Source organism: Diorhabda carinulata, chromosome 5 (genome assembly GCF_026250575.1).
Source record: "Diorhabda carinulata isolate Delta chromosome 5, icDioCari1.1, whole genome shotgun sequence".
Taxonomy (NCBI): domain Eukaryota; kingdom Metazoa; phylum Arthropoda; class Insecta; order Coleoptera; family Chrysomelidae; genus Diorhabda; species Diorhabda carinulata.
The window spans coordinates 11,155,112-11,183,019 of record NC_079464.1 but is presented as its reverse complement, the minus strand read 5'-3'; the positions used below and the strand labels follow the sequence as shown (position 1 = coordinate 11,183,019).

The window sequence follows — 27,908 nt, the reverse complement described above, 5'->3', positions numbered from 1 at the left end:
TTAAAAATTAAATTTTTTGACTAAATATTTGTAATCAGCTTATCGGAAATCTTCAATTTAGTATCTTTACTACGACATTTATCACTATTTTATCCTGTTGTCAAAACCAATTGATTTGAATTTTTTTTAATTAAATAGTTCTGTTTGTATTATAACGAGTGTAATAGAAAATGGAGGGTAGAGATAACGAGGAGTATTAGTTATGAAAAAAAAGTAGAAAAAGTGTCCACCTGAATATGATAAATGTATGTATGTCGTATTTATGATTGTAGCATATTTAGATGAATTGAAAGTATGTCGAATTAAAAAATGAATATAATTTTTGACTCAAGCAAAAATTGCAAAGATTTGAGCTGTACAAAATAATGTAGTAAATATAACCCAATAGAAACTTACCCTAATGGTAATATTGCATCTCCCTTATTTAACACATTTCGACGGACTCTTTTTCATATGCACAGATTGTTCTCCTTACCTCTACCTTTAATACAATACAGCAATTCCGGTATTGTTATCTCACAGAGTTTGAAAAGACTTCCGACACCTCTTTATTGACTTCTGCATTGGTTAATAAGGGTAACATAATAATTATGGAGGCTAGTGAGAAAGAGAACAATCTGTGTATATGAAAAAGAGTCTGTCATGAGTTAAATAAGGGTTGCGCCACATTAGCATCAGGTTAAATTTTAAAGAAAGTGGCATTGCTATCTCAAAGAAGCTCCCGACACCTATTAATTGACTTCTGCATTAATCAATAAAGGTAACATAATAATAAAGAGACCTGTAACAGAGCTGTTATTTATTCACGACATCTATTGGTGAAATTTATTTTATTAAAAAAATTGCTGCGATCTACTTTACACTTGTTCAAATTGACAAAAATGACATAACACAAACACTTTTAAGTGGGTTTGCTATTGTGTTTAGTAACTTCTAATTTTATATATATTTATGTTACTCTAGTGTCACTTATCAGTATTTAATTTTATTGTGTTTATGAGGTAGAGTGATTGAAGTCAAAAAGATGGCATGGACGAAACGTCAAATACTGCTAACTTTGCTTATGGTTATAACTGGTAGTATCAATTCACTAAGTACAAAGTATGTATGATTTTGAACCCAATTAAACTTTTGAAATGCTTAGCAACAAATTATTGTATTAATTTGAAGGACGGGAAGTATTGTTCTGATATCAATGATAAATTCTCGGAAATGCATTCTAGTAATATTATAATGTTAACATCCACCTAATTTCAAATAAATAAGTTGAAAATGATACAAACAATCTATTATTTCAGGGTTCATAGAAATAAATAGATTTGTCTATTTTTTCTTCGTCTTTGAATGTAAATACTATTATAAAAACATTTAGGTATATCTATATTGAATAAGATTTTTTTCTTAAATCTAATCCTAATTTCATATGCTTATTTGAATTAAGACAAATATTTTCGCACATTTTGATTGGATCATATCAAAAACTCTTACGACATTAGGTGTATCCCTAATTTAATACTATAATAAAGTTCACTAAAAATTTAAATCATCTAAAGTTTAATATTTGATAATGTGATTAAAACTTCAAGTAAATTAAAATAAAAAAGTTTTTAAATTAATTTAAAATTAGCAATGCTCATTTACATATAGTATGAATCAACAAAACAAATAAAAACACTAACATTTATAGTAACAAAAATTATGGGAGTGATAAAATTGATTTCAACTCCCTGTATTAAATGACAATCTCATTACATCTATGTAGTAAATTCTAGGGCCATTGCTGATATTTGTACTGAACATTCACGCAAACACTCACAATTACACTTTCCAACACTCGTTTCTGTATCCAAGTTATCATATTCAGAGACCTTAGTTTTCCAAATGTGTGTTTCACCGTGTAATTGTGAGTATTGGTATGGCAGTAATAAAAAGAATGGTCAGCACTTTACCAAAAGCCATAGGTAAATAACATTTTCAATGGATTAAATTCCAAGTATAAATCTGGCATAAATATTGCAAATAACAAAAAATAATGATTACTACTTAAAATAATATTGATTTATATGGGTGATTCCGTTCTAACTGTGATTTTTTGTATTCAAAATTTCAAGATTTTAAAATTTAACTTTTCTAACTTTTTTATGCATATTATTCATCTATTTTACTGTAAAAATAAAACTCTAAGAGGAATTTACTACAACTTCAAAGTATCACGAGCAAGACACAAATGTCGGATTTTGAGTTCCACGGTACTGACTCATTTATCCACGGTACTGACATGGTAACTTAAGATATTAAACAACAAGTGCATCAATTTTCCTCAGTTTGATCATAAACATTAGAATTTATAAGGTAATTAGTTTAAATCATTTGTTACGACAAAAAAAATTAATAATTTATCGGTAAATTCTAGGAATGGACATGACACGGTACTGACATTCAAGTGATGTAGTATAAGTTTTCTTTAAGTGGCAAGTTATATTGTATAAAAATAATGTTTAAATATCTTAAGAATTATTCAATTAACACAAAATTTTTATTAATTGATTATTAATTAATGACTAGTACAAAAAAACAATACAGGACATTGAATATCACAGTTATAATGGAATCACCCATATATCAAGGTGAATAATTGGGCGTTTCTGTGTAAACTTGGTAACTTGTTCTAAGGGAACTGTCTAGGCAACTTTGTTACTCATAACATAATAAATTTTATTTAGGGAACAAGTATCCCTCTATTTATTAATATAGAGCAGATGAACCACAAATATTCCCATTACTTTAGAAAATATTATGCATTTTCTGAATAATGTATACAAGGGACTGTTGTTAAAGCCAGGGGACTTAAATAAAAAAAAAACAAATTTAGTATCGAAATTAAATGTTTTTTACTATTATAAACTTTGGAGAATTAACTAAATAATAAAAATTAAAGAATCAACTATCTTGTACTTGTAATATTGTACTTAGCACTGTAATCTTAATATTTACTTATTATTAATTAAAATCACATATATGAAAGGACTTCTTGTACTTTGAAACTTACACTAGAGTATCAGTTTCGAAAAAATAATTAGTTATTTCTAAAATATAGCATAAATAGGTAAAAAAAACAGTATTTAATGTCTGAATCAAACTTGTAAAACATTCTATTGCCTTTTAAAACTATATTGCGATTAGACAGCTTCTGTACCACTTGGTCCTTTGTAATGTCTGCCACATCATCATCATCGTATCTAAATAATCGGCCTTTATTATCACAGAGCTTTAAGAATATAACCCGGATTTCGCCATCTTCTTCATCAATCTTGTCAATTATGATCGCATTTCTATATTCCATATTTGTTCTGCCAAGCAATTTCACAACAATATAATCTCCAGTTTTAAATACTTGACTATAGCAGAACTAGGTCCAGCCTTAGTGCTTTTTGACTAGATCTTTCCTTGATTCTGGAGTATTTGCCATTTTTTGTAACTTTGAATTTGGTGTATCTTTAGGCTTTGGATTTATACTCTTTTTCAGTCGTGATAAACGTTTTTTGTACTTCAACACTTTCTTCTGCATTTCTTCATCTTTTTTCTTCTTTATTTTATATTTAAGTATCTTTTCTTTATTTTTATCAATTATTTCAGCAACTTTAGGTGTTGTCATTTGACATGAAGAAGATACATCAGAATCTAAAGTATTTTCTTTGATAAATGATTTAGTAATATTTGCTAATACTTTTTTCTTATTACAATACTTGGTGCAATACTCTTTCCACTTCTTGGCATTTATGTGTTCTTATGGAGTCATATTTTCTACAAGCTTTCTAGTTCCCTTTTCTGAGGGTCGTTTTTAATTTTCTCATATCTTTTTAGCTCTTGTTCCCTTTTTTTTGTAGAATCTCTTCTTTAATTCAAAGCAAAACTAAAACAATAACAAATATAATTTAGACAGTCCCCTGGATGTTGTAACAGTTCCCTGTCCTGTAGAGAGACAGTGGACTGTTTAATTTGATTTCATTGTAGTACAAAATGTAATTGATATAAAATACATAAATAGAATTAAAATGATCCTTACCAGAGGACTGTTGGCTGTCAGGTTACAACACGGCTTCCACAGATGGACGCTCGAACACTACTAAATAAGTTAGCGTTCGGGTCGTAATGGCGGTAATCGCGCAAACTTCAAACTTGTTGCGTTTCGTTACACGCATAAAAGGCGTTGTTTAACCTTTCGGTTATGTGACATGTAATTTAAAATATAGACTGTATATAAAAACGTTTTTTTAATATAATAATTTACTTTAGTGGATTTTTTATGTTAAGCAAAGGTAGAGATTAAGGTATTGATTTTTGGAATTGAAATATTTACGTTCTTTTATTTTTTTTAACAAAATTAGCCTGGGACAATGAGTTGCCCAGTTTATTAAAAAACGCCCAATTATGTTAATTTTGTGGCTTATAATTATTTTATTTATTTAGGGTTGGGATTCCATTATAATAATTATATTTTTAGATGGGCTGATACAATAAAATCCGTAGACAGGTATGGAAAAGAAAAGTTATTTAATCATCCATTTTTCCAAGCCTGTGGTATGTTTATAGGAGAACTGACTTGTCTGCTGGCATTTAAAATCTTGTACAAATATTATAGCAGAAGAGCGGTGAGTTTGCATTTTTTTTAAATTTACATGTCATTTTAAGCATTGAAATCTGATCCATACTTCTATCAGTAATTTTAATCTAAATTAAAATATTACAAAAATCCAAATAAATTTTCAGTAATTGGTTTACCTTAGACTATATTTCTGTCTTTGACTATCCAACCAGGATAGTCAACAAGGACAGGAAAATTCTGAGCTTATTTAAGAAATCATAAGAGGCTTCAAAACCAGAATAATTATAAAATAATATAAACTAAGCTTGTATAAATGTGAATACAAGTATTGAGCACATGAGACTCCAGATTCTGATATTGGAAAAATTACTTTTACTAGGTGTTCCATTGATACTTGAATATAGAGCCTCAAACCTGGATTGCATCTACAAATAAAGATTAGGTATTTGTTACTCTTATTTGAAGGATAATTTTTTATAAGTAAAATAACTGTATTTGTAGATTGTTTTGGGAAATTGTTCATGCTTTACAGCCACTCTGCACCTATACCTAGAAGATATTTTGTACAAGACTCTAAATCTTATTGTTATGTTTCCAAAAATACATAGACTCCTCCAAAAGGAGGCCACTTCCCTAGGTGGTGGTAGTACTACTCCTTCAAGGTACTTAATCCTTTTAGCAAAATTGGAAGGACATTCGCAGAGTAGATGCTCTCTTGTTTCCATGGTTGTTCACAGAATCTACAGTCGCCGTCCTCTGCCATGCCCATCGTCGCCCATAATATGGTATTTGACGGGGCAGTGACCACCAGTTTCATGTCGTTTCTGATCATCCATTCAGTTTGTTATTAATATGGCATCTCTTGGGGCCACAGTAGGGCTTTGGAGGTATGGAGTTGTTGCCCCTTTTCGGTAAAGATGTCCGCTTCCTAATTTTCTGGTATATCCTGGTGGCCTGGAAGCTTGGCTATCTGAGAGAATGTATATAAAATGCACATAGAGCTTTCTATTCAAGCACTACTTAGCACATTTCTTTCTTGCTAGCAACTTTAGTGAGTGGTATTCCTAGAGAGAGAGAGAGGGCGAGAGAGAGAAGTTTTACTGTTATTAGAAAATTTCACAATTTTATGGACAAAGCGCCACAATTTTATATTAGATAGTATAAAATAACAATTTGGCTTAATAATAATAATAATTATAATACATATAATATCTTACTTTATACTAAATTGAATTATGCCAATCTATTGATACATATCAAGATTGTAGAAGGTTTTTGTTGACCTATGATTGGTGGTCATTGATTACCACTTCGAATGAGGTATCTTTGTCCAATATGCTATGCATTTGGCTCATTGGTTTGTCATGGATTTCTAGCTTTATTAGCTCTAGAATCCCTAGATGATCTATCAGATTTCCTGGCTGTAGTTTTACTATCTGGATTAGCCTGTAAGAGTCACTAAATACATGTTTCTTTGCTATGAGGTAAAGAAGACTCAGGCTTAGAAGCGCCTCTAAGGCTGTATGTAGTAATGCAGGTTGATATTGTCTCTGTAATACCTAGACAGATTAGTCTTTGAATATGTTTCAGTTTCTTCCGGGACTAGTGATGTTTTACTGGGGTTAATCGAGAGTTGCTCTTTATCACCCCAGTTTATAATTGAATCAAGGACTGTTCATATCCCGGTAGAGATTATATCTTTATGCCCTTTTATTATCACTACTATATCAACAACTGTATATAGTTTATTTTTTATTTTTTGAAATTTCTGTTTTCGATTTTATGTATACTAGTGCAGACAGGTTGTGAGACAACTTTTCTTTGTTAATGATTCAGGGTTTCTAGGGGGATTTATTATTGTTCTGATTAATGAAATTTATATTTACAGATTTGCTCAACTTGACTCTGCTAGCCATTTGTCCAAATAATAGAATTATAGTGTAAATTAATTATTATAAAATATATTTAATGAGCAGTCAAAATATTAAATTCTCTGAGAAACATTTAGTAAATATATAGTTTTATGAAAATTATTTTGTCTTTCTGAAATTTATAAAGCAATAGCAACTTACATATATTGCTCACAATGGCTAAAAGGTTGTACTATGAATAATACAAATCAATTCATAAATATTAGATAAAATTATGGTCGGTATCATTAAACTCATAAATATCCTGTAGTGATTGATCAGAATTTTTTATTTTATATGGCTTTAATAACCTCTGACTCTTAAGCATTTAAATGATATTTAGTAATCAACGATATTTCAAATATTCTAGATCGATATTATTTATAAAAATTAGGCAACACCTGATAATAGGTAGTAGATGTCCAGAAGTGAAAGATAAAATAAGTTTCTAGGTATTATTTAGAAGAAATAATTCAAATGGGTCAGTTTTGCACATAAAATTACATATTTTTTATATAGATCGTTGACCATTCTACTCAGCTCATACCAAATATTTTCTCTGGAAGAAAAGTCAGTTGATTAAGAAGAGCTTTGTATGCTTTGTATTCTTAATATTATAATAATAATAATAATGAAATTTTATTGTTCTTTTATCTACATTTATAGTACATGAACAAGAGAGCCAATGTATAAGATATTAGATTAATTTCGGTACTATACGACTGCACTGTAATTTTTAAGTAATGTATACACCCCTATACCGGCATACACATAAATACAGGGTGTTTCACAAAAAGGTGATCCCGTCTCTAAGATAAATAGAAAACTGAAACATACCTGTTTGAAGTTTGTTCAGTAGTAAATTTTCGTATTCAAGATGAAGGGCGTTGAATAAAAACAAATTATACTCATTTTTTAAGATTTTACCGCAACTTCTAGCAACATTGTATTGAAATTTTATACGAATACGTTTTGGTAGCTGATACATGCGATGAATTTGTTTTTATGTCTGACTCTGATAGAGGGCGCTATTTACACGGCTCGTTTTTACCACGTAATATTCAACATAACTTCTTCATTACTAGATTTATTAAGCAAAATTTCGAGTGAACTTGAACATTATTTAATTTTACACTAAAAAGGTATTCTTGATAAAACTCGATACTGTGTACCGTTTAGGAATATTTTGATTTAAAAATCATACAGAGGTAAATTCACCTCAAGAATTAAAAGACAGAATTCAACGTCACTTTGATGACCTCATAGCTAATTCCCAACCGTTTAGAGGATTAATGGATTCTTTAGAAAAAAAGATAGACTTGTGTATTCGTGAAAACGGAGAACATTTTGAACACATACTCTAATTGAATTCTATTTTATGTTATTTTTTTTTACTGAGCAAACACCAAATAAGTATTTTTCAGTTTTGTGTCTATCCTAAAGACGGGATCACCTTATTTGAAACGCCCTGTATAAAGTTGTTTTAAATTTGATGCAATCATTACTGAGAAAATTAATTTTGAATGATATTTTATTATATTCAAAGATTTTTTCCTGATGTTTAGTAGAACAGATACGAAAATACCTGATTATTTCTAAAGTATATTTTAATGGACCAGACAATAATGCTGATTTGAAAGTTAGGATAACGGAAGAAACTAACAAAATAACCCCTGAGGTGCAATCAGTTATGATTGCACCAAATTCAAAAAAAAATTCGCGTGAGTGCTTATAACACAGATGCTGGAGGGGGATAATAATTTCATACTGTAAATTTTCAATCTAAGAATTATAATCGATATGTTCCAGGTTTTTTTCACAAAATACATAATAACTAAAATTTATGTATATATCATAATGGTTCCATGTAGTTCCCAATGTTATCGTTGGTATTTGATTGTAATTTTTTATACTAGAAAAGTCTTCAAATATACTTGACACAGTATTATCTATAGAGGACAATTTAAGAATGGGATTGTTAGATATTCTAAGTAGTTTGTTATTTTATCTGATTAACATAATATTATTTTAATGTACTAATCACATAAAGCAGAGATTGATATAAAATATCGATATAAAAAAGTTTAAAGTCCAAAGGTATATTTGCAGAAAATAAATTTGTTTTATTTATTATACTATTTTATAAATTATGAAATTTTCTAGGATTTCTTTAACTCTAATTCAATTGACAATTTTTATTTTCACTTTCAGCAATTAATTGAACATACAATTTTAATTAAATTTCATTTATTATTTTATAAAAGTACCTATTCCCTTTTTTGAAATTAACTCAATCTTAGAACAATTTTTTCAAAAGTTTCATACTGTCTCAATACACAATAGGTCCCAAAGGACCTATTGTGTCCTCCTTTCTTGCTGCGATACTGGAGAACTTAGTGTTTACAGTTGATCCATTAATCCCACTCCTTTCAAAAAGTCTAGAATGTGGAATGGCTTAATTGCCAGATATCTTCATCTTCTATTTCGAGCGCTCCCAGATGTAGTGCTACGGAGTTCTTTAGTGCTTCACACTTCGAGAGAATGTAGATAGAGGTATCGTCCTTTGTGCAACACAATCTGCACGCCGCATTATCTGCTAGGTCTCTTTTGTCCTTCGAGATACCATTCAGAAAATTTGTCTTCTCAATTACAATAATATAGGGTTCAATACCCTGCACTTCAATACTTCAATACCCTATACAATGTAATAGAAATTCAGGAATGAAGCTCTGTTGCGGCCGAAGCATTCGAATTGTAAAAATTCTCGAAAATTATTTATTACGTTAATCTGATACAGGGTGGATACATTATTTTCTAGGTTTTTTTAAATGAATCAGTCTGTATTTAAAAGGTTTTACATTTTAAAAGTTGACAAATAAGTTGTAGACAAAAAAGATAAAAAAATTATGAGTTATTTAAATATCCTAATATTTCTTATCAATACTTTATAAAAAAAGTTTATTTTGCTCTTCAATCTGTTTCTTTGTTGAGTCATCACCTGCGCCGTTTGCGAAAAAAGTCTTTCAGATGGAAAAGATGTGCCCATAATTGTTAGATATTTAAAGGCGATTTTATGCAATATTGGAAACTACTTTGTAATCTTTCCAAATTTCCAGTGGATTATCATTATTCCAGTATTCCAATAGGAATTGCTAAGGAATATAATTAAAAGAGACAAATATAGTTATTGAATAGAAAAACATCGATGTATACTCGATGTGCGAAGTGCGACCACAATTGAAGTCGGAAAACCAGCGAAACACGGTGTCTCGAGATGGTGGTGCTTCATCACCAAAAGTCGAAGCGAGGCGATCGGCTCGCTGCTGTTTTTTAACTAAGATGAGTGTTTCAAGTACCTCTATACAACTCAAATAGCATTCGTATGACAACACGTTGTCAGTACGTTTACCATTAAAAATGTCAAACTTTATGATGGCAATATCAAATTTGACATATTCACGTCATTGTTGCCAACCCTCGTAGATATATAACCATCATTTTGCACAAAAAAGTCAATATATCTTAAGAACAAATAATTTTAGGTATAGGGAATGTTTGATAAGAAAAGAATTATGTTGATAGTACTTTTCGATACTCACTTGAAATATAGGGTGATTCATTTGGAAAAACCGAGAAAATAATTTATTAGTATTTTGATTCGCCCTTTATTAGAATCAATGAATAGTAACGGAATAAATAATTTTTACTACTACTCGAATGCTGTGGTCACAACAGAGCTTCATTCTTGAATTTCTTTTACATTGAACTTGTTACAATTTTTATGGAAATTGGTTATTACTTTTTAAATACCCCGTAGAACACATCACAACCCTATAATATTGTAATGGAGAAGTCAAAGTAATTCTAAATATGCAATAAAATATAGGGTGTTTCATTTAAAAAAAAGTAACTTTGATATGACACAGCAATCAATCACCCTGTTATAAATGAAAAAAATTTGAATACGCAATTAAAAATATATTTCAAAATCTTCTAGGATGGTACAGAAGATGTGAACGAATTAACTAAAGGCAATAGAAACTTCAATCCGTTAATTCTCTTCATACCTGCTATGTGCGACATGACAGCGACATCAATTATGTACATAGGACTGAATTTAACATATGTATCAAGTTTTCAAATGTTCCGAGGATCTGTGATAGTTTTTGTAGGGTTACTTAGTACTGCATTTTTACAAAGGGTCTTAACCAAAAAGCAATGGTCGGGTATAGTTTTAATTATAATTGGATTGGCGCTGGTCGGTGCAGCCGATTTTATTTATAAAGATACAAACAGTAGTCATGGAACAAACGACGTTATTACAGGTGAGTTTTATTGTTTTGTAGATATATTTTTATACACTACAACTATGTAAAAAATATTATTTTGAATAAACCTTTTTCTGTTGCGGGTAGGAAAATCTAAAGACTCCTGGGAAGCGGTTTCAGGTGTGCTGGATTCGTTCGGTTGCCCGAACGCCTACCAGCTAAAAACCCACCCTTTTATCTTTCCTAGCTGAAGCCAGACTTCTCCTTCAGCTGCTTTCAGTCCTTGTTTCCCTTTTGTGACCTACATATTTTGATGTCTCGTTCTTTCCTCTGTTTCTTTTGTTTTCATGATTTTGTGTCTCATATATATTATAGACCAGTTTTTTTTATTTTTTGTCTAATATGTATACACAATACAATTAACAAAGTTTTCAATATACAGACATAATGCAACTGGAGTAGCCAGATTTAAGATATATGTTATTCTTCCACCAAATCACTTCCAGCCACTTATCTATGCAGAAGAACTGTGTACAGTTTCAACTATAAACTAATTAAATAATTACAAAAACCCAAAAAGAAGTTAGTTATACTTATTTAACAAAATTGCTCTGTACTTACATTTAAAAGAATTTAAACCACACAATTTAAGTTCCTCGTGGAGAGCATTATAACTTTGACAGCAAAACACGTAAAACTTCTTTAAAAAAGCACATATTTATGCTGAGGCATTGTTAACAGATTTTTATGCCTCACATGTACATTATGAATTTTTGCACAAAAAACTAGTTTTTCTCTCAAATAAACAGGTATAGAATGTTTTAACACTCTCTTAAGAAGACACATAAAATGAATGTTCGCAACATTCGACATTTTTAACCAATTTAATTCTTTAATTTTGTCCAAAATATGGTCATACTTTCTTCGCTTAAAAATAAATCTACAACACAAGTTTTATACATATTACATACGATTTTTCGATGCCATGTGAAGACAAGGATAGTAAACATATTACAGTAGGTAAAAACATGCTAAATGCTAAAAATATGCTCATTAAAATTGAGAATAGACCTGTTCATATACAAGAGTTTCATCTTAGCATAACTTTTCTGCAAAAGTATCTTTAAATGTTCTTTAAACCTCAAGTCCACATCTAGAATTAGTTAGTTCTTAGCAAATTATTTTATTACAGCAAGCATTATTTTTGTTATCACTGGCATTTTGAAAAAACCTACTCAGCAAATAGTTTCAATCAATATCATTTCACACCATACAAAATTCTTAAAAGTATTTATCTGTTACAATATTATAAACATGTTTATTTTAGGTGACATGTTAATAATCATAGCACAAATTATTCAAGCTGTTCAAATGGTGGTAGAAGAAAAATTTGTTTCTGGACAGGATATTCCACCATTACAAGCTGTCGGTTGGGAAGGTAAGTCTTGGAAAAATTTGTTTAGAGATTAAACTTGTCAAAACTTTATATATTCTTAAAAATATTTTATTTTCAAAAATTCACTTATTACAAACTTTTTGGATTTTGAATAGTACCTACTTAAATAGATTTTACTACAACAAAGGTTACAATAAAGATCTTACTACTTACTTACAAAAGTCGTGAAAAGCATTTGTTCTGTTAATCCCTCCCTCCTTTGGCTAAGACTTCGTCCTCGAAGTCTTCGAAATGTCTTGTAATATTTCTTCTAATACTTGGACCTGGGCTGGTTGCAGCTTGGGTCCAAAAAGGAATTTTAAAATTCTTCTTTTCTTCTTCAATAAAATTACTAAAACAGAGATTAATAAATTAATAGATGCGGCACCGAGCCCTGTAGAAATCTGGGGTAGTTTATTCAACGGCTCTATTGATTGAATTTGACCATGAGTTTCTGGAATTTTCAATTTTTCTATCTTGATTTTATGATCTGATGTGAGTTTCATGGGTACGGCTTCTGGAACGAAAATTTCTTGGATGGTTTTCTTCGTGTAAAGAACACCTTAAAATAACAATTGGTTCTTCAGTTAACAAGACACTGGTTGATCGGATCAATTGATCTGGGATTTTAATAGGATGGACTATTCCTATTAATATGACTTGTGATGTTTCCTGCACAAAATTTTCGGTTGCTTTACATTTGGTGCGGTTATTAACTTTTGGAATTAGGCATCTCGATGATATAGGATTTGTACAAATAATATTTTCGTCTCGACCAATACATTTTTCATACCATCTGTTGTTGGCATAGAAATTAGCAGGTGGCAGCAACATAATGTGATCTCCATTGAGTATAGGATAAATTCTGAATGTAGGATAAGGGTTGATATAAAGGATTGGGATCTTGATTATTATGAGCATTGTATTGGAGGTTACGCAGATAAAAGAAAAAGATTTAGAATATTCTATGAGTTCATGGGGTTGTTCATCGTTGATAAGAAGGGCATCTCTGGCGTAAATTGCAACTCTTTTAAAGTGAATAATTCAATATTTGTTATATCTAAATGGGAGAGGGTGATTGTTCTAATTAGTTTAATAATGAATTCGTTTACGTTCTGAAGATTAATTATTTCATTATGAAGAGCAATACAACCGTCTAAATCAGCAGATACAATTGCAATGCTATTATTATTTATTTTCATCAACAATTTATTAAATCTAGTATATAAGGATTGACCGAACGAGAGAGAAGAAAATTAAAAAGTGCTTTCCTTTGCTTACGCGTTATCTTATGAAGGTCATCAGTTGCTTGTTCACGTAGGTGATTATATTGGGCATATAGGAGTGAGATAGGAGTTTTGAAGAAATTAATTGGATCAATAATTAAGGTTTCGACCAATAAGTTTGAATCTATAGTTGTGTCATGAGTTTTTTTGTCAGTCAATTGTCGGATTCTTTTAACAAACTTCAGATAGCTACTAGTGTCTTTTTGATTTCCGGTTTTTTCAATGATTTTGGTTTTTTCTTGTTTCTTTGGGTGTATAGTTGTATAAATCAATACAGCGTGGGTAAAAGGATCGTTTGGATTTTGTTCTTTTAAAGTTATTATTTTTTCGGAAAGTGTTGAATGGAATCTTTCGACTGGAGAATTCGAAGAAGAGTTATTTACTGTCGTGTAATGAATTTCGATTTTATGCATGTTCAAGAATTCTTTCATAAGAGATGAATTGAATTCGGTACCACTGTCTGCTACAATTTTCTTTGGGTAGTTATGATGTGAAAAATAGTGTCGCAGTTTGCTTAATATCGAGATTGATGTTTTATCTGGTATTTTATAACATTGTCCATAATTTAAGAATGAATCTAGAATAGTCAAATATAGGTTTCTGTTACAAATCTATATGTAGAATGTCAAAAGGTTTTTGAGTAATGATCCTAATTGCGGAAGCTTATATGGGTGTCTTTTATATTTATTTTTTAAGCAAATTTCGCATTTATTAATGAAATTTGCATAGAAGGCTAATAAAATTGATGTCGTAAATGTTTATAAGTTTCTAATATTCCGTTATGATTTTCAGAATGATATATCTTTACGCATTCTATTTGTTTCTGTTCATTTTCGATGTCTTTTAATATTGACGTGCAAAAAATAGCTTTAACTGTTGAATCAAAATTTTCTCCAAAGTAGTTAGTAAGGTCTAAATTCGTGATTTATTTTTATTTCAAATTTCTGATTTGGTCGTAAAATGTCTTTAAAAGTATTTACTATTTCAGATTGCCAATTTTGAGTTAAATTTACCGTGTATCTATGTTTATTAAATATTTTTTTGTAAATTATATCATGATTCTGTGATTCACTTATGAAATTTATTTGATTTGTCGATAAATTAATGGGTTCTTCAGAAATTAAGATTCCCGTGATAGGATTTTCTATTGAAGTGTGTTGTGTATTGTCATAAGATTGGTGCTTATCGAATTCGTCAATGTCAAAAATATCGTCGCTGTCTGGAGGTTCAGCGCAGTTTGAACTATCTGTAAGCTCATTTATGTGTACTCTAGAAAGAGAATCGGCTATTTGATTTTCTTTTCCTACTTTATATTTTACTTCGAAATTATAGTCTTCTAATTTGAGTCTCCAACGTGCTAATCTAGTAGTGGGGTCTTTGATTTTATAGATCCAGACGAGAGGGTTATGATCTGTTTTGATTAAAAATTTTTGACCATATAGATAAGGACGGAAATGCTTACAAGAATCTACGATTGCAAGGAGTTCCTTCTCTATAGTGGAGTAGTTTTGTTCTGCTGAGTTTAGAGTTCTGGAATAATAGGCGATAGGGTGATTGTGTTGTGAAAGTACAGATCCAATGGCTATATTCGAGGCGTCTGTAGTTAGAACAAAGGATTTCGAAAAATCGGGATACTGAAGTACAGGGGCGTTAACTAATAATTGCATTGCATTTCTCAAAACAATCCAAATAGTTGGGATTGGTGGGGTCGATTTTTGTTCCTTTTCGAATGCATCTGGTGAATGGGGATGTGATTTTAGCGAAGTTCGGTATGAATCTCCGATAATATTCTAATAATCCTAGGAATGATTTGATCTATTTAACAGTTTTTGGCAAAAGAAATTTTTGAATAGCTTCTATTTTGGTAGGGTTTGGTTTGATACCATCGACGGTTACTAAATGTACTAGGAAAGCAACCTCCTTCTTAAAAAATTCGGATTTGTCCAATTGAATTTATTCTTTCTAAAAACCTCGAAAATAGCGACAATATGAACGAGATGTTCATGAATGGATTTAGAGAATATGATTACATCGTCCATGTATACAAAGCAGGATTTATATAGGAAGGGTCTCAACATATTGTCCATTAAACTTTTGAATGTCGCTGTGCTATTCTTCATTCCCATTCGAAATGACCATGTGGTACAGTAAAGGCTGTTGGGGCGGAGTTCGATTTGATGAAATCCTTGGGTTAAATCAAGAGTTGTGAAATAAGTAGCTTTACCTAGATTGTCTAAAATTTCGTCAATTTTTGGTATGGGATATTTATCGTCTATCGTATTTTCGTTTAAGTTTTCGGTAATCACTTACCATTCGGAATTTTTTTTTACCGGAGGAATCGGCTTTTTTGGAACGATCCATACGGGTGCAGAATAAGAAGATGTAGAAGTTCTAATAATTTTATTTTTTAACATTTGTTAACTATTAACTATTTCTTCCTGCTTTACTTAGGGTATCTATAACTCCTAACGTAAATCGGATTTTCGTTTTTTGTTTTTATTTCATAGCGGAAGTAAACGTTAAACTCGTTTTATCGTCATAAAATATGTCTTTAAATTTTTTACATAATTTAAAAATCTTCTGTTTCTCCTCAGAATTCAAATGTTCTGTTCGAATAACTCACTCGTTAAAATTTCCTTGTGGATTTGTTATCTCATAATTTTCTAAGTTATCTACTACTAAGCGTTTTACGTTAACAGGTGTTTGTAAAGTAATATCATCTATAAAACCATGTCTTACCGTGTGAATAGACTCTGGAATTCTCATGTTATCAAAAACGGTAAACGGTAAGTTAACTGTTGTATATAAAAAATGAATCAAAAAATGAAGTAAAAAGTTATTTCATAAAATCATTATTGTATAAATATGGCATCAATGTACGTCTAAATGATCTCCAAGCCTGCTTTGCGGTTCATACCATCGAATCAAACAAATCCGCTGCCAAATAAACCTTTCTTGCCCCCTAGCTCATCAATATACGGCCCCTCGGCTCAAAGCCCAAGAGAAAACTCCCCTATCCGCCCCTCCGGCTGCTAGCAACAGCATACGAAGACCTCATTCATCAAACACTTTTAACCTCGACCCAGACGAACTTAACAATTATTTCGTGAACGTAAGTAAGAGTATTAGTTCTAAAATATCTTCAAGTTATGATGCACTTTCTTTCCTTGTTCCTTCTAAAATAATCAGTGACAGTCTCTTCCTCAGACCTGTAGATATATTTGAGTTAGAGCAAACCATACCGTTTTATGTTATCTAATTAACAAATCCTTTGAAACGGGTTTTTTCACTAGCTGTCTCAAAAAAGGCTATAATTGTTTCCCTGCACAAGGGTGGTGAGAAAAATAACACTAGTAACTATCATCCTATTGCATTATTACCAATCCTATCGCAGTTAATTGAACGACAAATGAAAAACCGTCTATTACCCTTGAAAGACGATACGTTTTCTGTTCTCAATGAAATATATGCCTCACTTAACAATCAATTTTATACGACTTCAGTTTTTTGTGATTTCGCTAAGGCCTTCGATTGTGTTGATCATGAAATTCTGATTAACAAACTAGAATATTATGGCATCCGAGGTATTCTCTTAAAATGGTTTGTATCTTACCTTGAATGTCGAAAACAATTGCTAAGACTTAATGGCAAAGTTTCAAGTAAATTGTCAGCTAGCCTAAACTTACGAATTAATGGTAAATTCACTTTATTCACAGATGACACAAGTGTTACCTGAAGTGGTACAAATATACAAACTTTAGATTCTACCATATGCAAAGATCTCATTATTATTAAGTCCTAGTCGAACTCGAACAGTCTCTGAGCACTGAAAAAACTTTAGTTTTAACCTATAGAGGAGCTTTACCAGCTTTAAAACTCAGCAATGACTACGATACTCAAATTCGATCAAGTTTCTTGGACCTCATATTGATGGTGCCCTTAAATGGTCTGTACATGTAGACACTTTGGCAAAAAAAGTATCTTCTGCTTGGTTTGCGATTAAATCTGTATGGGAACAGCTCGATTGTCGTAGTGCTTTAACTTAATACTCGTTTTTCGAATCGCATTTTCGGTAAAATTGCCTTTTTGAGTGTGTTGTAGTTTGCACCTCTTCGAATCAATCTTCAAATTACAAAAAGAGAGCTATTCATTATATTTTTGGTTTGAGTAGTAGAATTGGTTTGAGTAGTAGAAAGCATTGCGATTTCTATTTATATATTTATTTATTTATATATTATATTAAAAAACACAAAATTCCAACCAAAAAGCACGTAGACTTTTTGTGGCTTCACATTGGTAGTGTTCATAATCGTGTTCACAATGTAGTTCGCGCGCTTTATGGGGAGTAAAACTCAATCGCAGGATCTTTGACGTGTGCCAAAAATCGACAAAATGTGGTTAACAAATCAAAAATCTGCGAAAAATATTCAGTCACTTTTTCATTCACCAATTTTTTTTATAAATCCTAAACATACAGCTTATAAATTCATGCGACAGCATTCTGGAGGAAATTGCTTGTATGAAATTAAACCGCGTCTTTTAGAAATATCACCCTTAAAATGTGGTGTCTAAAATTGAGCTTTTTTCCTAAAATCTCAATAATGCTAGAAACTTGAAATTCTATAATTTTAGTGCACTCGCACAAGGCAAGTTTATAGCATTACTGAAATTCTAGAAAAAAACTCAATTTTAGTCACCACCTTTTAAGAGTGATATCAAGAAAAGGAATTATAGGAAAAACTCATCAAAATATCGTAGGGGCAATCACCTCCAGAATTTTGTCGCATGCATTAGAAACAGGCTTAATAAAAACGTTAATTCAAGAAAAAATTTCTTTTCATTTATAAAACAATTCCCTTTCTTCAAATAAACATATAAACCACCACATAAACACCAATAAACCACTAAACGGCTCCTAAGAACAACAGAAATACGTTACTCGATCGGAAGAGAAATGAAGAAATAAGGGACATGTGCGATATTCAGGATGTAGTAAGATGGGCAAGGAGTCGCAGAAGAGAATGGAGAGACCATGTTGACAGAATGCCAAATAAACGGTTAGTAAAAATTGCAAAGGAAAAGAAACCAGACACAGCTCGACCTCCTGGACGACCACCTATAAGGTGGTATGAAAGCTGGTCCTCAGCATCCCAACTACTCCTGGCGAACGTAAGAAGAAGAAAAAGAAATAAACATCTTGTAAAATAAAATATCAAGAATGAATCAAAAATATATATTCCTAATAAAATCAATTACTATATTGTAAAATATTTCTAATATAAATCAAAATCTCATTCTCTCATCATAAAGATCTAGCTACTGATATACTTGAATAGATTCAATTTTATCTCTCAATAATAATCACCAAGGTAAACAAATCACCTATTATCTGTTTATTTAACTGATTGATACTATTAAGTGTAAATTTATAAACAGTTTTCTTGTTATTTGACACATGGAATTCTAATTTTATACAATTTTAGCGTTATTATGTACTATATGGCAAACACCTGGAACAGGTAGATTTTTATTCCCCAAATTGACAATTTACAATAGAAATAAATTATCACCCCCTCAATATTGTCTTTTAAAATATACTTTAAATTTTAAATACCCCATAAAATGTAATTGAGAGGAGTCAAATCGGGGGAGAATGCTGCCATCTATCCAATACTTTCAAAGGTTTTTTTAAATTCGCGATGTAAAATTATATATTTACTGTGGCCATTGGGCAACACTAGGCCTTGATGGGTTAAAGATCTCTAAACCCACATTACAGACAATAAGTACTAGAATATTAGTAATTGAGAGACGTTATAGTCTATTACCAAATTTATTGGATGTAAAAAAAACCTCGGGGAAAAAAAATTTTTTTAGACATGGACAAGTTAACTTTTATGGTCTAAGGACGAAAAAATTATAATGTGAAATTCTAGTAAAATTGATTTTCGCGAGTGAGAAAAAGATACACATGGAAATTAAATATGTCTGAAATAAAAGCTCCATTAACTGATCAATATTTTTATCTTTTATTTAGAAAATATTAAACTGTATAAGATTAAGTTATTGTTAAATGGAGAAATAATTTGACGGTTCAGTATGAGAAATTATGTAGGTAAAAAAAAGCCGTGAGCAGCAGAGCTCCATCACGAAAGTCGAATTTTTCGTCGAATGAAGAATTTAACTAATACACAAACAAATCTTTCCATAAAATGAATTTCTTGGAAATGATATCAATTCTCAATCTTATTTCTTTATATGGAAAATTTGCTATTCCTCAATAACTTTTCATTTCACAAGTTAACTCTCTCTCTCTCGAATTAAAATTCATAATTTCAATAGACCCGGTGGTCTCGAACCCTCTTGTTCAATTCCAATTGACAACAAAGAAAAAATTGTCATAATGACAAGAAATTGCGAAAATGGGAAGTAAAAAAAATCACCCTAGCAACGATCATACTCGTATTATTCATTAAATAGGAGGCGATCCAGTTCAACAATTACAACGATCAAAATGATTTCGGGCGTTTTGTGCTAGAAGAACTGAAGAAGAAAACTTTGAACTTGAGACAATTCTACAACATCACCCCTACTTGCATGCGAAGTTCGAACCCTCTTGTTAAACTTTTTCTGGCCAAAAAATAAGAAAATATAACAAAAATGACCATAAAATGGAGAGGGGTGAAGATGGAAAGTTTCGACCTTAGACAGGAAATCATCTCACAACTAATTGAACCTACATGTGAAATTTCATTTTTCAGTCGCTTTTCGTTTGACCTGCAGAGGTGAGCAAAGGTCAAAAACCACTTTTTTGCACTGCGACCCCTCGAAATATTCATTTGTTTTCAACCAAACTCTAATAACATCAATCCGCCGCCAAAAAAGCCATGTATGCTAATTTTGAACCAAATCGGACCCTTAGCAATTGCTCGAGAGACGAAAATAAGAATTGTAGCTTAAACAGATTTCCTTGAAAAATTCGACTAAAAATATTATATTTTAGAGGCGTGTTACTACAACACTTAGTATATAATTTATTCAAATTTCCAATTTACTGAATGATCTTCAAGTACTATATCCTCGATCTCTGAAGATTTTGAAATAAAATACTAGGTTTTTGTAAATTATGTTTGTATTCTCTTTTTGATTCATCAAATCTGTCAACTAGATCGTCGGTGTTGCAGGTCTTCTACGGTTTTCCTGTAATCCGGTTCACCAGCCAAATGGCTGACGGTAGAGAATAATGCGGCTGTTTCAAAAAAAGACAATGAAGAAAAATGTCCCCAAACCGAGAAGAACCGTTTTTACTTATCTAGAGCTTTTTCTTCTGGCCAATGGTCGATCCCTTTTCCTTCTTTCAGCTAGGACAACACAACCCCACGCAACTACCACAATCCAAGCTCTGCAGGGGAGCAAATCCTATATCCGGGTTAACTCCCCCTATAAAATTTTTCCCTTATCCAACGAATCTCTCTCTCTCTCTCTTTCTTATCTGTCAACTAAGTTGGAATTATTGAAACCGTTGGTGATATTCATACAGAATACACCGTTTACACTACCACTACACCAACAGTAACAATGACTTAATTTACCTTCAGTCTCTGAAGACGATAACTTGGTTTTCGAAACGCTCGACAGACAGTTTATTTGTGTGTGTTGGTGTATACAGTATATCAGTGTTTGTCAATATTTTACTTTCAATACTAAATGTAATCACAATCACAAAAATAATTTCACATACCGTCTCTCTCTTTCGATTCCTGGTGAAAATTGTCAGTACCTCTAAAGCTGAATGAAATAGCTCATCTCAATCTAAAGTTGAACGTAACGGTTAGGTTTATAAATTTTTTTGTAATATAATTACAAACTGCAATCGATCCAAAATATTATAGTATAAATATAACAATAATAATTTGGTTTCTTATTTAAATGATTAATTGATTTCAGGATTTTTTGGATTCAGCATACTAGCCCTTCTCCAAATACCGTTCTATTTCATTAGAGCCGGTCCACCGGTAACCGAAAATTCTGGAGATCGATTAGAAGATGTCATTGATGCTTTTGTTCAAATGGGTCACAGTGGAAAACTTACAACTGCAATATTAGGTAAGAATACAACCAAAATATTTAATATTCAGCTTGATAAAATAATGATATAGGGCGTGAGAAAACTATTCAGTTATTATATAGACAAGAAAAGATATTGAAATATTACAGTGATCTGAAATCTAGAACACTAATGAAATAAGTAAGAAATAATATTAAGTTACTTTCTTGTAATATTGTAATGCTACTTACATAGAACAAACATATCAATACTTAGAAAGTAGATTAAAAAGTCATTAATATAATAGAAAATAAAGCTGCATTTACAAATGCTACAGAATAGCAAAAAAATACATTTAATTATAAAAATTAGCAAAGCCATTGCATCAAAATTTGTAATTCTATTTTATGAATTTCAATGTAATTATAAATAATATGAATAGTTACTTATTTTTCGTATTTTGAAATTTGTATTACATTTTATTAAGATATTATATAAATTTTATATTCAGTATTGTTTATAACTTCATTGGAACAGGTTATAGATACATAAATGACTCGATTCACATAAATTTAAATCTTTATTGTTATTTATCATTACATAATATTTCAGGTACTATCATATCAATCGCTTTCTTTAATTTTGCTGGTATCAGTGTTACGAAAGAACTTTCAGCTACTACCCGGATGGTTTTGGATAGTGTCAGAACAATTTTCGTGTGGATTTTCAGTATAGCGTTCTTTCATCAAGATTTCCATTGGTTGAACGTGAGTAAATCTTAAAATAATAATATCAATTAATTATAAGATCTAAATAACAAAACAAATATTACTGCTGGTTTACTACCAATTATTATCACCCTCTTTATGAAAGTGCTAAAATTAAGGTTGATAAAATTGTATTGATGAAATGTTTCAGCTGGTTGGTTTTGTCGTACTTCTAAGTGGAATGTGCATTTACAATGGAATAACCGGATATCCCTTACTTTTAAAAATAAAAAGTTGTATTTGTAGTAGAAGATACGGGACAGTGGACGAAGATATTGTAGTTAATAGAAATGCTCAGGATGTTGAACAACAATAAGCACTTACTAATGACATTTTATAAAAACGAATATCTATTTAGAATGCAGTTTTGAGGAAATTATCACTGGTTTTATTTAAGCTCTCAGAGAAAGGGTATGTCACTCAAAACTGTATTATTTAATTGCTTCAATTCTCTGATAAACAAAGGATTTTACTATTTTTAGATTAAGGTTAAAACATATTTTTTTAAAATTAGAGAATTAATTTCAATATTATCCCCTTGCAAACTACAAATGGTTGCTTACAATTTGTCCATCAACTGTTGAAGTATATGCGAAATAGTAAAGAACAATAATATGTGCAATAGGCGCTAGTACTAGATACTAATACCAATTACATATTCAATTTATATAATTTTTTCTAAATATGTTTAAATTAAAAAAATTAGGAAATGTTGCAAATGTTATCAAAACCGATATTTCTAACAATCTTCAGTTCTATTAAATTATTGCCAACAAAATTGCTCTTGTCTTCGAAACGACATGCTAAATGTCAATACTTCTTTCGTAAATTTATGTTTTTTTGTCAACCCAATGGACCTACTAAACAGTGTATATTTTTTATGTAAGAAAGGAAGCACAAGAGAGTAAACCCTATTACATTTAAGTAGTTCGAGTGGTGCCTGCGTTTGAAGATGCCTGTGGATATTGATCTGGAACTTGTGTAGTTTGTAGTATTTAGGAAAAATGTGCCTTGGTAGCTGAATCAATAGGCTTGCACTTCTCCAAAGAAAGGAGTCCCGATAAATTAACGTCCTGGACGTCCTGTTGACGAATTCTGTGATCATGAGCCACGTCTGTCGAGTAGGTCTTGATGGGACTACTCTGGATGGTATTTTGTTGGACAGATCAGAAGAGCATCTGCTGTAGTAGTATCAGTAAAATAAGAGTCAGGCCAGCGACCTTTCTTATATGCTCTAAACTTATATTATCTTAAATCGTACTTTCACGTTTCTAGGAAACGATTTATATTTAAAATGTGTTAAGAAAAAATTTCGACAACTCTACTTCAAGACTTAACTCAACAGTGATTTCAACAGATTAACATAAAAACCGTTTCCTTCATTGAATTTAACATGGCCATCTACCAAAATGTGGATATCATGTTAATTAGTCAGCTATCGTGAATGATTTTTTTCATCATTTGTACATGATAGAGGTATTCCATATTGAAGAGTATAACAACTTTGGAATAAGTTAGGTTGGATTTCGTTTGTAAAAAAGGTTTCTGAAAGCTTTTAATGCAGTTAGTTGCGATTTGTAACTACTTATAACTATACCCCTTCAAAACATTGGTGTATTTTTAAAAAATATCACAACTTGACGATTATGCCCAAACAAATAGTGAAATTTGACATTACATTTCATATATTTCTACATCGCTGGTAAGTTCAAATAGGGAATCCTCATTCTTAGTTATTTTATAATCAAAACTTTAGCTAGATCTTCTACATTCGCATGTTCATAGTTAAATTTTCTTGGTCAAGAATTCTAAATATTTATACAGTTCAATACATTCAATAAGGATCATTATTATAATATGTATTTTTATAAAATGATAATACTCTGCGACTCAATTATATGTAAACGAAAATATTAATAATTGTATTGTATTCGACTGATGCTAAATTTTACTAGAATTTAACATACTGCTTATACCAATTAAAAATTAAAGAATCGCGGGGAAAAGTAAAGTTCACTTTCCGGAAAATCTAAATCATATTTTTCTTCGAGCGTATAATAATATCTACATTATTATCGGCACCATAAATCGTAGAAACAACAATATAATGAGAACGTCTTATTATGGGCGTTGTAACCTACTAGGCAGGAACTATCATTATATTTTTATTTTATTTGATATTTGTCAGTTTTGAAAAGTGTATTGTGAAAATGTCTCAAAAAAGAATTTCAATGTACACCTCCACTTGAAGAAAAAATAATGTACTCGGAGCAGAAGATCCATTATATATTTCGTCCAGTTTGCACAGCCTCGGCTAATGTCTCCGAAGTGCAAGTATTATCTGGGCTGAACAATAATGATACCTTCTACTCCTAGTAACATAATGTACTTTTCTCTATATATTATTAGAATTTATTCATTTATATAAGATCTAAAATATTTTTTTTTTACGGTGAATCAATCAGAAACTTTGTACTTCGTCAAAACGTGGAATTTGACCCTTTCCCGCGGCTCTTGTTATAAAAAATAGGAATTTTTTGTTTTTGGTACATGCAGTATTTTATGGAAAATTGTGATTATTTTATAATAAACTTTATATATGAAATAAAGAAGTATAATTTATAAAAATAAAAGTATGTTGATTTATATTACAGATTTTTTATTTAATTTACTAGTGGACTAGATAGAATTATGAAAATATTCACAACTCTCACGGTCAGTTCTCACATGATTTTCGAAGGATCATATAGAAATGTGAATTTCTTGCGATAATTGTGAAGTGATAAAGAACAATACCAATAAACTATAAAAATAAATATGTACACACAAGGAAACCTCGCTGGATTTAAATAACAATGAGCAGCCAATATTTATACAGGGTAACCCACTGATGCAAATAAGTCGAACATAGTTCACTATACATACCAACCCAAAAAAGCAGGGTCTACAGAGTAGTTATCAAACATCTTCATAACACCACAGACCGAAACGATATATAAAAACTGTTCTAGAGGGCATGAACCACAAAGTCAGAAATGTTGTGAACATTAAACATAGACAAACCAAAGAACCACTAAACATGTTTTTCATAGACCTGGAACCAGCTATAAATAACAAGGACATATATGAAATAAAGGGACTACAGAACAGAATAACAGCAGTTAAGCCACCCAGAGGAGACAAAAAAATAGCCCAAAGCTTATGATGTCAAATGTATGGACATACCAAATCTTACTGTAACCGAACGTTTATGTGCATAAAATGTCGAGGCTCACGTGACACTAAGGTATGCAAAAAAGCAAGGACACTCCAGCAACATGTGCTCTGGGTGGTGGCTCAAACCCAGAAAACTACAAGAGATGCGAATTTTATCAAAAACATTCCAAGAACAATAGAACAAGAACAGAAAGTCAAAACCGAATAACAATTTAACACAACGAATACCCAGTTAAACCTCATCACAAAACAACTCGCTTCACCAAACCAACTATGCACATGCAGTGAGGAGTCGACTAACAAAATTTCTTCTCTTCCACAACTGCGACAGAAAATAGAAGAAGCAGCGGATGTAATTAAAAATAAAAGACAAGGATTATTTGATATTAAGAGATCTTTACGAAAGCAGATCATAAAGTGTATTGTAATAAATGGTGGGCATTTTGAGCATTTGCTTGGAAGTTTTTTATTTTTGTTTACAAATTTGTTATTGTTACATATTTAAGGAATAATGAAATTTTTTTATGAAAAAATTAAAATTTATTGAACTTTTTAGAAGCAAATAACTCTATAACCGACCGATTGAGTTACACGAATCAAAGAAGAGTAACTTTTTTTGAAGAATTTAATTGTCTTTTTAATATTCTTCTATTATTTTAGTTGTAAGTTTAGCCCAAAAAAAGTTTACTTTGATTTAATTAACACAAACAAGTGTAACTAGCGCCCTCTATTAGCAATGTTAAATTAGAGTGCAAATTATGATTCCTCATGCCAAAAAACGTAAAATTGCCAATTTTCAAAGAGAAATTGTGAAAACATAAAAAATTATTGCGAAAATCAAAATTTAAATTTTGAACACCCCGTATCTCGGAAAATAGCAATATTTGCATAAGGCATGTTGAGCAGAATCATCATATTTTGAGGTCTAGAATCTACAGTTTGAGAGATTGGACATTCTTAATGTATCACCCTGTATATATATATATATATATATATATATATATATATATATATATATATATATTTTAGCTGTCATTTTCGTATAAAGTGTTAAATTGTTAAATTAATGAAGTTCGTTTTTAGTTTAATCTTGAAAGACAGGTATAATTTGCCATGGAATCAGGATTTAACAAAACAAACTGCAGTAATTTGCCCAAAATTGATGCCGTTATGATTGACAAATTTTTTGCAATGAACACCTATTTTTGTTCATCTGAAATTCGCAGTATTAAAACTTATATGTAAGTATTATGTGAAGAACAAACAAAGTCCTATTTAATTAGCAGTTACCAGTCTTCATTTTATGGCAAATGTACAAAATGAAATTAGAGAAAATATCCGTGTATCTGCAATTTAAGTATAATACTAACCAAAATGGATATAAATGTAAGACATTCATTAAACTGTAGAAATTGTTGTCTTGGAATTGGATAATATCGTCCAAAAATAACGTATCAGAAAAAAATTCAGTAATGGACAGTATTTTCTTTGTATAAAACCAGATAGATTCATAATGCACGTTCTAACAAATTATTTTTATTGTCCTTGTAATTATACAACTCCAAATCATTCCATTACGTTCAAAATAATAAATATTCGATACACCCTAAAAAATATACTACATAAAAATTTATACAGGGTTGTCCCACGACGAGTTAAAACTATCTGTATATGGCAAAATACAGATAGTAAAATCAGGAAAATTTCTAAGTTTGAGTTTTCAGATACGATATGTTTAACTAAAATATTTTCAAAATACTTATAGTAAAATCATGAAAACTTTTATCTTTGAGTTTTTGGATACGATCTTTTTACCTAAAATATTTTCAAAGATGGCCGACTTCTGGTTTGTAACTTTATTATAAATGGAACACCATGTATATCAATACATTTTTGAAATTTACGTTAAATTTTAGTATACTTTTGTCTAAAAACTTTTTTCGAAAAATGCATAATTTTTAAGTTATTAATTCTTTTGTAAAAAATTTGACCGTTGCAGACCCTTATAAATTATTTTTTTATAAGGATACCCTTAAAGACATGAAAATGGTTTCTGTTCGGTTGCTTTTAGCAAGGTCAGATTTGAATCTACGTTGAAAATTTTTTCATTTTATACAGGGTGTGTATAAAAAGTGTTCAAAGTTTATATGTATTGTTTTATGTATTAATTAATATATAGGGTGTTCCATTTAAAATAACAAAGTTACAGTGGACTTTCCGAAGAACCAGCAGTCCGCCATATTTGAAAATATTTTAGGTAAAAAGATCTTATCGAAAAACTCAAAGGTAGAAGTTTTCATGATTTTACTATAAGTATTTTGCCATATACAGATAATTTTAACTCGTCGTGGGACACCCATTATAGGAATGTAG

At 30.7% G+C, this 27,908-nt stretch overlaps 1 protein-coding gene and 2 long non-coding RNA genes across 3 annotated transcripts; 1 reads left to right on the top strand and 2 right to left on the bottom strand.

The window, feature by feature from the left end:
* The first annotated feature begins 859 nt into the window (after positions 1 to 859).
* Positions 860 to 23,370, top strand: LOC130894143 (solute carrier family 35 member F6). The gene is made up of 7 exons (XM_057800749.1): positions 860 to 1,101; positions 4,505 to 4,652; positions 10,514 to 10,841; positions 12,112 to 12,222; positions 21,453 to 21,611; positions 22,165 to 22,319; positions 22,471 to 23,370. Exons 1-7 carry the CDS (start codon positions 1,025 to 1,027, stop codon positions 22,633 to 22,635), a joined length of 1,143 nt encoding a protein of 380 aa, XP_057656732.1. The 5' UTR covers positions 860 to 1,024; the 3' UTR covers positions 22,636 to 23,370.
* On the bottom strand, positions 3,876 to 4,123 carry LOC130894145 (uncharacterized). Its single transcript, XR_009059297.1, has 2 exons — positions 4,067 to 4,123; positions 3,876 to 3,913 (listed from the first exon to the last, which is right to left on the bottom strand). It is a non-coding gene; the product is annotated as an uncharacterized LOC130894145 (long non-coding RNA).
* Positions 22,114 to 27,057, bottom strand: LOC130894144 (uncharacterized). The gene is made up of 2 exons (XR_009059296.1): positions 26,906 to 27,057; positions 22,114 to 22,329 (listed from the first exon to the last, which is right to left on the bottom strand). It is a non-coding gene; the product is annotated as an uncharacterized LOC130894144 (long non-coding RNA).
* Between the last annotated feature and the right edge of the window lie 851 nt (positions 27,058 to 27,908).